General features: G+C 41.1%; 1 protein-coding gene across 2 annotated transcripts in view; it reads right to left on the minus strand.

Annotated features, from left to right (window-relative positions):
- ADAMTSL1 (ADAMTS like 1) overlaps positions 1–12,496 on the minus strand; it is a 637,539-nt gene that overhangs the window by 123,796 nt on the left and 501,247 nt on the right. For both annotated transcript variants that reach the window (XM_070742526.1, XM_070742525.1), the window contains exons 9-10: positions 7,545–7,656; positions 3,664–3,802 (exon numbers count right to left, since the gene is read on the minus strand). In XM_070742526.1, coding sequence (XP_070598627.1) covers positions 3,664–3,802; positions 7,545–7,656 — 251 coding nt within the window. The remainder of the gene's footprint in view (positions 1–3,663; positions 3,803–7,544; positions 7,657–12,496) is intronic.

Genomic DNA, 12,496 nt, shown 5'->3' on the forward strand with positions numbered 1-12,496 from the left:
GGATTTAAACTTTGACGCTGATATATATGGACCCAGATCTTCTTTGCCTATCTGCATATGTAATATGACACAAACACAAATGTATAGCATGTATGTGTGGATATGTTTGTGTATATAGATATGTATATATATGCACATACACAACCGATTACTTCATTTTTGTTTGCAATAATCAACTGATCTAAACCATGTCAAATCTGAGCAGCTTTTCCTGTTCTATAACAGGAAGCTCCGAGTCTCCGGAGAGGGGCAGTATACAAATCTAATAAATAATAATAATAATAATAAACGGAAGTGTTTATTGTTAATAATCTGGTACAGCCTGGTAGCTGTTTAATTCCTACAGGAATCCAATGGCCAACTATTTGAAGTGAGTTTGCCTTAAACACCGTCTCCAAAAGCCACCATGTCCTTAGAAATTTCATCCCCAAAATTCAAATTTAAAACTATTTGGTCAACTGTTCCTATTGCTAAACTTCTGGCCAGTAGCGGAAAGAAAGAAACAAATAATAACAGGCAGTTGTGAAGTTTTTAGTTAAAACAGAGTTCCCATTAAGCCTGGATGAAACTTTATGCATATATAAAAAGGCAAATGAGATTTTGCCCATAATGCATGCACAGATTTTGTCCCCTGCAGTCAAAGCTTGCTAAGCTGAATCCCAATAGATCGAAGATCCCCTGTATTATAAAGATTACTCTCTTGCTACCAAAGTACTCATCTCTTTAGATTTAGGTGGAGGCAATTATACCCTCAATTTATTTTACTATGAATTGTTCGGCTCCGAGTATAATATCCCATGTGTATAATATCCCACGTGTAATCCAAACTGTACAGTAACGTGAGTAGCAGAATGACTTATTTCACGGAGGCCAATTTTGCTAATGTAGGATGGCAATTCTTTTTTATTTTCACCATTGCGATAGTTCAATCATTGCAGGAACTTACCATGATTGGGAACTGTTCCTGTAATCATTGCTTATCTTCTTATGTTTATTGTGCCAGCCAAAGATTGGCAACAGGTAAGGTGGCATCTCTCCATGTACAATAGTGCAACCGAACTGCAACCAGTAAGAGGATAGTTATCTTCCAGTGCATCTAAGGTCAGAACATTAGTTTAGGGGGTTCACAATATTTACAACTCTGTTCCCCAACAGATGGAAAATGGCAAGTGATTCAAGAAAGGCAGGAGTTGCTACTGCCTCTTTTCACCATCAACCTCACTCTTCCTGTTCCTCTGGTATGCATCAGGTCCTAGTAATTGTGGCTTGTAAAGGTAGCCTAACTCTTTTTCAGGTGGAACCATCCACATGTTTTAAACTGGCAGAAGTGCTTGTTGTACAAAATATGCCACTTCTGATTGGCCTTCTGAGAATGGATGTGATGGAAATAGGAACATGAATTTGCTGTCTCATTTGACTTATGTCAACGTTCCAATTAGCATCCGAGAAATAAATCAGAGTCCAAATCTTCTTCCAAGTTCTAATTTATTAACAGAGCCATGTTGGTTATGAACTATAGTCAACCTGATACTAACTTTTCCTACAGTTCTCCACCCAGGTTAAGGTTCATCCCTCGTCCCCACACCCACAAGTTCATCACATGGACCACTCTGGTTCTCTCAATGTCCACGATCCTTCCCTGTACAGTACTTCCGGCTGGTGCTGAACAAAGGATGACCTTGAATCTCTGGAAAGAATTTGTTGTGGCTAGCATTATTTCCTCTCATGCAACCACCCCTCTCCAATTCCCACAGTACTATTCTAATTGTGGCAGGCCAAAGTCTTTAACTCAAAACAACGGCTTTGGCCTGACATCTTATTGATGAGGATGATGACGATGATGATATCTATTAAAGTTGTGTCCGACTCCTGGCTATTCTATGACCAGATCTCTCCACATCTTCTGATCTTGCACTATTTCTTTGAGCTTCTCTATGCTTTGTCTGTCGATAGTGTCCAGCCACCATATTCTTTGGTGGACTGGTTTCCTTTTACTGTTAACTCTTCCGAACATAATTGCTTTTTCCAGTGAATCCTCCTGCATGACATGGTCAAAATTTTGTGATTTTGCCTTCCAGTGATATGTCTGGTGTTATGCACTCCAGTACTTGCCTTGTTGTTAGTTTGCCTTATTATTACTATCTACAGTATTCATGTACTGTACATTTCAGTATTGTGATGACAGATGAAGGGGAATTAAGAAATTTCCAGCAGAATCTGCAATTTGAAATGAACCGAAGAGACTTCTATGACTAGTAAAGAAAGCTTTTTCCCAGGACTTTCCCAATTCATGTTTTTATCCATAATAAGAACTAATATACAGCCCTTTCCTTCTCACATCTGATAAGAGACACATATTCTATTGAGCACATGAACCTGAAACCACTGTTTGTCTTGAGCAGAAAGCAACAGAGCAATCCCAGCCTCCCAGTTCCTCAGCTCAAAACCACAGTCTCCAAAGTCATTTGGAAGAATATCCAAATATTTGCGTACAGATAGAAGTACTTTCCTTCCATGATTAGTTAATAGTATAAAGGGGACAAAGAAAAATATTCTTCTTCTGTCTTTGCTTGTGCTTTTTTGAGATAATGTGTCAAGTGGAATGCTTTCTCTACTTCTGCTTTTTTAATTATCCCATCTTATCATAATAATCCCAATTGTAGTAGCTAAGAGAGCTAAGTAGTTCTTCATATACTTTTTTTTTCAAAGAAAAGAAAAACTAAGGAAGCCTCAGCTTTAAATTTATTATAAACTCATCGTAATTATTATCATGGTTTGTCACATAGTCAGACAGAGGTTTAGGCTGAATTTGACATTTTTATCCATCTATCAAGTTCTTCTCAAGAACCTGGGAAAGGCAGAAGATATTGTTTGATAATGTTAAAAGTACTCTTGGACGATGTAAGCTGTTTGAGGTAAAAGTGCCACTAACTGATAGTGAGTTTGTCAGTGCCGATGGTGTTCAAGTGCTGCTCCAGATGTTTTGGGATTTGTTATTTATTTAATTATTTAATGGATTGATTTATATGCCGTCCCTCTCCGAGGACTCTATCCCTCAAGGTAATCTATCCACCATCAATATTATCTTTGCTTGCTTTCGCCATGGCCATTCTAGTTCTATTTGCAGGACTTTGTGGGTTTTTTTTTTTTTTTTTTAAATCTCCATTTTTTACTCTTCCCTTCTGTTGTCTCCTGGTACTGTCATGTCCACTGTCCAGACTTTCTTGCTGGCAATTGTTAAGTCAGGAATGTTATGTGGCAGGTGCTTATATGTTTGAATTCTAAAGTCCCAAGCACTTTAGAATTCTTCATTTTTCAATTACTTTACCACCCAGATGGAAACAAATTAAATATCTTGAAAGTTCATTCAAAAACATTCACATTTTAAAAAACCAGGCTGATTGAAATGCCTTCTTTTATGTAATGCCATGTTAGTTTTCTGCATCTCTAGAGATGTTTGCTAGTTGAGGAAGTATTTAGCTCTTAATAAATAGTGAGACACTCTTTTTATTGTTGTTGTTCTTGCTGTCCAAATATAACACAAACTTTCTATCCACTTTCTACTAAGGAATCTTCATAAATCTCTATGCAGTTTAAAAAGAGAACAATTAACCTGTTTGTATTTCAGTATAAACGGCATCTCAAAATTGTTAGCTAATGTACCTTGCTGGACAAGGATCTAGGTTACACTCTTGGAGTTTTGGCTTTGGCTTGATGTTTTCAGGGTAATAGTGGCAATATTGGTCAGCTACCACTCGATTGCTTCTCAGATCGTAGCATTCAGCAGATGTAAGCTGATAACCTTAAAAAAAAAATCCAGATTGGATAAAGATAAAAACAGCCAGTTTCATATCAACCAGCAATTATTGTCTACTAATCTGAATAACAAGGTAGTTTGTTTGTTTGTTTGTTTGTTTGTTTGGTTCGTTCATTCATTCATTCATTCATTCATTCATTCATTTGACTTCTATGCTGCCCCTCTCCAAGGGCTCAGAGCCCTCCCCATTGCCCATTTGATGGACCCCCCCCCAGCGCTTCAGGATCCCGGTGGGCAGCTTCAAGCGGGCAATAGGTGGGAGGGGGAGGTGGGGGGCCCCTCTTACAATTAAAAGTGTGTTGATTTACAGCCAATGTACAATAGTACATTTTTCCATAGTAAATTTTTCTTATAAAAACATCTTAAAATGAAAAATAAAGAAACAAACAAGTAAGATTTTTTTATGTTAGCAAAGAAGGGACAAACAATGATGGCAGGGTTGTAGCTCAGGGAAACAATACTTTAAAACTCTTGTGGAAGCTAAGGGCCATTGTAGGTAGGGGAGGGTAGAAATGGGATTCTATTATTATTATTATTATTATTATTATTATTATTATTATTATTATTATTAATTAGATTTGTATGCTGCCCCTCTCCATTGACTCGGGGCGGCTCACAACAGTAATAACACAATATATAACAAATCTAATAGTTAAAAGTCACTAAAAACCCCTTATTAAAAAGAAAATATACACACAAACATACAGTGCATAAACTGTATAGGCCTGGGGGAGATGTCTCAGTTCCCCCATGCCTGGTGGCAGAGGTGGGTTTTAAGAAGTTTACGTAAGACAAGGAGGGTGGGGGTAATTCTAATCTCCGGGGGGAGCTGGTTCCAGAGGGCCAGGGCCGCCACAGAGAAGGCTCTTCCCCTGGGTCCTGCCAGACGACATTGTTTAGTCGATGGGACCCGGAGAAGGCCAACTCTGTGGGACCTAACCGGTCGTTGGGATTCGTGCAGCAGAAGGCAGTCTCGGAGATATTCTGGGCCGATAACATGAAGGGCTTTAACCAACACTTTGAATTGTGACCGGAAACTGATCGGCAAACAATGCAGACTGCGGAGTGTTGGTGTAACACGAGCATAAGTAGGGAAGCCCATGATTGCTCTCGCAGTTGCATTTTGCACGATCTGAATTTTCCGAACACTCTTCAAACATAGTCCCATGTAGAGAACATTACAGTAGTCAAACTAAATTAGTGCCATGATGGTGAACCTATGGTATGCCTGCCACAGGTGGCATGCAGAGCTATACCTGCTGGCATGGGACCATTGGCCCTAGCTCAGCTCCAGTGCACATGTGCATGCCCGCCAGCTGATTTTTTGCTTGTGTGGCCTCTGGGAGAGTTTTTGCCCTCCCTAAACTCCAAGAAAGCCTCTGGAGCCTGGGATTGGCAAGAAACGGGCCTATTGGGCCCTCTGAAAATTGGGAAATGGGGGAGTGAAGGAGAGGTCAAGCACGCATGTATATGGGGGGTTGAGTTGGGGACTTTGAATTATGGGTGTGGGCACGCATGCACAAGCGATAGAGCATTTGAGCACTATTTTGGCACTCGAGGAAAAAAAGTTTTGCCATCACTGAACTAGTGTATGCAACACACACACACACACGTACAAATCAGCTCTCTCTCTCTCTTACACACACACACACACACACACACACACACAGAGTTATCGAGTTATCATTGTTTTATTACATATCTTAAATCTATTTTAACGACTGTTTTCCTGTGCAACCCTGGTTTTCATCCATCATTAAGCTGCAAATGAATTGTAGGCTAGATAGAGCTCTGGGCTCTGTGAGGGCTCACTTAGTTATGTTCATACCTGAATACACATCTTAAGAATAACATTCAAATACCATATACTGCATTACATACCTTTCACTTCAGATGCATAACTTAAAGGTAAATCAAATACATATAAATTATATCGTTCAAAGTTGATGAACTCTGCTTGCAGTTGGTAGAAGTGGTGTCATTTGTAATTTGGCTCCGCTTGTCTGTATATGAAAGATGATTCTTTGCTTCTACTTAGCTCACCCCATGTGATATTTTATGCTTCATTTTTTTAGTGATTTAATGCACCAGATTGCTTTCCCTCCCCCCCACTGTACAAATCTTGAACTTCTAAGAGCGAGCATAGAAAATGAACATAGTAAAGAAATAAAAAAGAAAGCACAGAATCTCCCCAGCTACTCATAAGTTCTGGATGATTTATATTTTCCCTTGAAGCCCAGCTTTGCATTCTTCAATGGAAGCCTCCTTCTGTGCATTTTTCTCATTCCCCACCTCTAATTTCCTATAGGGGAGTATCGGCTGTGGTAATCTCATTTCAATTACCAGGAGCCAATTGTCTTTTCTGCAGAGAAGGTGCTGCTATCCTTGACCACAAAGGTTGGATAACTCGCTCTGAGGTTTTATTTATGAGCCGTGGTGACAATTACTAGGGGAAATGGCGTCTTCAAAAATTATCAAACCTTTAGTGGGAAGGTCAAACCATAGGCTTTTAAGTGCATTAAGAAGTCATTATATATGAGAAGTCATGCTCTGTATGCATGAAAAAGTATTAACCTTTCTTCCTTTATTTGATTTAGGACAACTAATAACTTGGATGTCATGCTTTAAGCAAGCTACAGATCTGACATTCATTTATTTAACGTATGGCAACAGGTCTGACAATGAATATGGTATAGAACAGTGTTTCTCAACCTTGGCAACTTGAAGATATTCGGACTTCAACTCCCAGAATTCCCCAGCCAGCAAATGCTGGCTGGGGAATTCTGGGAGTTGAAGTCCAAATATCTTCAAGTTGCCAAGGTTGAGAAACACTGGTATAGAATGAGTAAAAATAACTAGTTGTCTTGATAAAATGATAGCAATACTACCCGGGCAGCAAAGTTCAACTATGGGATGACTTTTTAAAACTTCTCAGCCAGATCATCTCCAAATAATAACAATGGATGCACCAGATGTACTGTAATGACAAATCCTTGCCACTGTAATTTTTCATGTGAAGATCCAGAGTGATGAAGGGTCAAAGAGCAGTTCCAAACCATGAACTTGATCTTTGCACAGCTCCATCCATATTATAAACCCTGATCCCAGGAGTAGATACCTCTTTGGTCCTGCCCTAGGCTTATGCATTTCCCTTATTAAACTAGACAGCAATTAGGAAATATATATACTGTATTTTAGTTAAACAAAATGCACAATTCCAACTCCTCTTTCACCACAGAAAGTTTGTGTATATAACAGTTATTTAAGGAACTATATTTTAAAATTGTAGTCAGTAATCTTATAAATGGAATAATTAAGGAAAGATAGATTGGTTGTGATTAAGGTAACAAACCAAATTAAACAGTTTAGGGGTTATAGTTGTCCAATAATCAGTCACTTTCCCATTTTGACTTTAGAAAAATACAATTTATTTTTAAAAAGTAGATTAAAAATGAAAGATGAGAACTTTTTCTTCAAAGACCTTTCTGGAGGTAGCTGCATTGTACTATACATACAGTAATAAAGACAGTCAGCACTTCTATTCTTCAAAATAAAGATTCTGCAAATATTTACAAAAATGGAAGGGAGGGAGGGAGGGAGGGAGGAAGGAAGTTCCATTGAAAAATAAATAAAAAGAAAATGTAGGAAGTCACAATGAACAAACTTTGGGTTATATATCAGTGTTTTTTTAGAATTACAGTATAGAAAACAGTATTATATTCATTACCTCCACCACAGGATACAGAACAAGGAAAAAAATCAGTTTCTCTCCATCGGTGGATAATAGGTTGATAGAAAATGAACTGAACTGTACTGTCAGCAGCACCAACATAATGAATCTGAAACAAAGAAAAGCTACAGGTAAAGTTATTAGTCTGTAATCCAGGTATAATTAGAACAATGGTTTCTAAAACAGATTATTTTAACAATGTAGTATTACATTGCAATATGTGAAAGTCCTCCACCATTATCTTCAGATAAGCAACTTCTGTATCAAGAAGCATAAATTTAACATCCATGCAAAGGGGCACCCAAAGAGAAAAATGGCAATTAAATATTTAACTAAATATATGGTATAATCCTGATATGGTATAACAGGAAAGACTTAATGAACTCAATCTGTATAGTCTGGAGGACAGAAGGAAAAGGGGGGACATGATCGAAACATTTAAATATGTTAAAGGGTTAAATAAGGTCCAGGAGGGAAGTGTTTTTAATAGGAAAGTGAACACAAGAACAAGGGGACACAATCTGAAGTTAGCTGGGGGAAAGATCAAAAGCAACATGAGAAAATATTATTTTACTAAAAGAGTAGTAGATCCTTGGAACAAACTTCCAGCAGACGTGGTAGATAAATCCACAGTAACTGAATTTAAACATGCCTGGGATAAACATATATCCATCCTAAGATAAAATACAGAAACTAGTATAAGGGCAGACTAGATGGACCATGAGGTCTTTTTCTGCCGTCAGACTTCTATGTTTCTATGTTTCTATAATACATAGCCTTTAAAGCTTTTTAGCCCTGCCATCTATCTTGCAGGATGGCTCCTAGATTATCGTGTAATAATTTTTATCATGATTGATCAGCCTTTCTATTTTTTTGGGGGGGGGGGATAAATCATTAGTCCGGAACAATATTATCTCTTAAAATAAGGTGACCTGCAAAAATCCAAACACCGTGCCCCATTTCCAAACACCGCGCAGTGGAGTCAGACGGCCTCACCACCTGCAAAAACCAAGCAATATCCAAACACCGTGCGCCATTTCCAAATGCCGCGTGGTGGAGTCGGACGGCCTCACCACTTGCGAGGTGAAAAAGGTGGTTGTGTCGTGCTTGCCTGTTGCTCGGCTGACTGCCTACATCAGAGCTCTCACCTCGCCCTCTCCACCTTTCACATAAGTTGACTTAACCTTCTTTGGGCATTTGCAACAGAGAGAGAGAGAAAGAAAGAAAAGGGAACGAGAGGGAGGGAAAGAGAAGTGGAGAGGAAGGAAAGAAAGAAGGAAGGAGAAATGGAGGAAGGAAGGAAGGAGAAATGGAGGGAGGAAGGAAGGAAGGAGAAATGGAGGGAGGGAGGGAGGAAGGAGAAATGGAGGGAGGAAGGAAGGAAGGAAGGAGAAATGGAAGGAGGAAGGAAGGAGAAATGGAGGGAGGAAGGAAGGAAGGAGAAATGGAGGGAGGAAGGAAGGAAAGAGAAATGGAGGGAGGGAGGAAAAAAATGGAGGGAGGAAGGAAGGAAGGAAGGAGAAATGGAGTAAGGAAGGAAGGAAGGAAGGAGAAATATATAATATATAATTATATATATAATATAATATAATATATAATTATAATATATAATATATAATTTATAATTATGATATGATTAGCAAAGTTCTACCCAATAATATACAGTATTGGGTAGAACTGATTTAATTATATTAGTCCAGCCCTCTAAAACCATCCCAATTTCTCATGCGGCCTCCTGGCAAAATTAATTGCCCACCCCTGGATAAGAGGGACCAATTGGACAGGGATGGTAGGCACGCCCAATAAACCAATAGTCTTGTTTCTCCCCCCTTCCGAAACATAAGAGAGACACAATAACAAAACTCAAAATCCCTAGGTTGCAGAAAAGCAAGAGGTCATAAAAGAGGAAGGCAGAAGTGCTCGAGACTTGTTGAAGGATATAAAAGTTTTAGTTTAGTGATGAGAGCCCGCAGCTTTCTTTTAATCAAGTTAATAGTGATATATATTCCCAGAAGAGAAAAGGAGCTACAGCTGAAACATTACATGTTTCCTACAGAGTGAAGGAGGCCTCTTGTAAGGATAACTACCATTTTGCTCAGCAAAAGGTTTTTAATTCCTTGCACAAGACAGAAAGCACATGAATCACCCACGGATTTGAAACGACAGAAAAACACAGCCAATCCAGGAAAGATGTATATGCTCTCAATGCTTTTAGCTCTTTGAAATTTCCAATATAAATACATATTAAGAACGGCACTGGAGGGAGGAAATGCTAACTAAACAGAAAAGGAAAAAAAAAAAGGGGGGGGGGCGGGAAGAATACGATCAATAGTGTTGCCTGAACCTTAAAAAAATCATGTTTGTTGAGATCCCAGGCAGAGCGAATTAAATGAGAAGAGAGATTACATGAGGCCTGAGAAAAGGGTTTGGGAAGTTCCACGTCAAAAATCGGGAAGACATAACAAGCTATCTCCCCAAGGATTTTTGTTGTGTTGTCTGCTTGATTATCTGTCTTTTCTGACATGGAAAAAAGACAGATGCAGATCTTTCTCCCAAATGAACTGGGAAATTATACATATAGTCTGTACTACCAACCCCAACACTCTTGGGTGGGAATATGTTGCAATTAACCACAGACAGAGGGAAAAAATAGCATTGGTATGAGAATGAGGGGAAAGGAATCAGACAAACTGATGTTTATTGTTTCAGAAAAGATGCATGGTGTAGAACACAATGATTATAAAACTGACGGAACTGTGGTGAGAAAGTATTTTTGGGGTCAACAATGGGGTGGAGGGTGGGATATCAGATATTTATTTTATTTTTTATTTATTTATTCATTTGTCCAATACACAAATACATAGGAAGAAAAATAGACATGTAGTAATATATATAAGGGTAAAGTGAACTTAGAGGAGAGGATATATGAAGGAAAGAAAATATATATGATAAGTGAGAGAAAGGAAAGACAATTGGACAGGGGATGAAAGGCACACCAGTGCACTTATGTACGCCCCTTACTGGCCTCTTAGGAACCTGGAGAGGTCAATCGTGGAGAGTCTAAGGGAGAAATGTTGGGGGTTAGGGGTTGACACAATTGAGTCCGGCAATGAGTTCCATGCTTCGATAACTCGATTGTTGAAATCATATTTTTTACAGTCAAGTTTGGAGCGGTTCGTATTAACTTTGAATCTGTTGCGTGCTCTTGTGTTGTTGCGGTTGAAGATGAAGTAGTCATTGAGCAGTAGGACGTTGCAGCATATGATCTTGTGGGCAATACTCAAATCGTGTTTTAGGCGCCGTAGTTCTAGGCTTTCTAGGCCCAGGATTGTTAGATATTGAGCAGCTGATTCTAAACCTACTTAACATCAAACTTGTTTTTGTTATCTTTGCACTTAGAAATCTAAACTATCCCAAAAGCCAAACTAAGAATAAGAGCGAACAGTATTAGTTATGAATTGTTACCTAATATTTTTCATTAAATAAGGTGCATACATTCTCTTTCATTGATTGATTATAAAAACTTCACCACGATATGTAAGTCCTAAAAATTCTGAAGCAATTGATGTATTCTTCTTTGTTTCTAGATAATTTTTCATATTGGGGAATATTAAATCATGGAACACATAGGCCACTCCTTTACACTCCTTTTGAATTAATAGCCGTAAGTTTTCACTAAATATCACACTGACTTGTAAATAACTAACCTTCCCATAGAAGATATTAAAATAGGCCCCTGAGTGACAGCAACTTGGATAGTCTCCTTCAACAAACTGACCCATAAATCAGGCAACATTTCCTAATTGAGGAAGGGCAGCGCCGGACTTACCCGGCAGGCAGGCTTTGCTGGAGGGACCGGGAGACACGGTCCCTCATGGCGGCCGCCATTTTGGATCCCGGGCGAAGTCTCGCGATGCGAGACTTCGCCCGGGAGATCAGGGCCTGATTGGCCAGGCCCTGATTGGTCCGGGCGGGGCCTGCTTGCCCTATATAAGGGCGAGCAGGCCCGGGGCTCTCCCTTTTCGCCCGGACTGAGCTCCTGAGCAGACGTTCGGTCGTTCTGCTCCGGCGGCCATTTTGTTTGGCGACCTCGTGCGAGGCGCCATTTTGTGGCCTGTGGTGTGGCGAAAAGCCTTTTGCAGCATCAGCGGAGCCAGCATCGGCTGGGCTCCGCTCCGGTTTGGAGCCTCATTGTTCCTTGTAGAGGGAGGGAGGTGCTGCCTTCTGGTGGCCTCGCGGGCCCGCGGGGGTCGCTGGGTGGCTTGAGGCCTGGGATAAAGGCCTGGTGTTGGGCCTTGTCGCCCATTGGAAGGGGGGATTGGCTTCCTGGGTGGGTTTGCACTACTGAGGCCTGCTGTTTCGGGCAGGCCTTGTTCCAGTGGTGCAGGGCCCGTTGGGGGAGGGCTTGGTCCCGCCCTATTTCTTATTGTATAAAATTAGATTTGGTGGTATGGCCCCTAAAAAGCGGCCAGCTAAGGCCCTCCCGGCCCAGCCTGTGGTGCGGCCTAGGAGGGCTGCCAGGCCGTCTGCCCGGGCTCGGGCGGCGGCAGAGGGGCCCCCGGGGGGGATCCCGGTGGGGGGGGGGTTGGGTTTATGCCCACAGTCCCTCAACCCGAGGTGTCCCCTTCTCTCTCCTGGGCCAGGGTCCTGGAGCGGCTCGACGATTTGGAGAGGTGGCGGTCGGGGGCAGGCCCGGAGGGGCTTTCCTCGGCTGCCACCGCAGCATGGGGCGCAGACCCCGAAGAGGAGTCGGCCCCAGCAGGGCAAGTGGCCCACGACGTGCAGATGGCTGGCACCGGACAGACGGGCAGCACCGGGCAGACGGGCCACGCTGGGCAGATGGCCCAGCCTGGGCAGTGGTCATCGTTCCAGGGCCCAACCAGGATGGGCCCACCGTGGATGGCTTCTACCCCTTACGGGGCAGGTGAGGTTGCACCACATGTAGGCAC

Source organism: Erythrolamprus reginae, chromosome 2 (assembly GCF_031021105.1).
Source record: "Erythrolamprus reginae isolate rEryReg1 chromosome 2, rEryReg1.hap1, whole genome shotgun sequence".
Taxonomy (NCBI): Eukaryota; Metazoa; Chordata; class Lepidosauria; order Squamata; family Dipsadidae; genus Erythrolamprus; species Erythrolamprus reginae.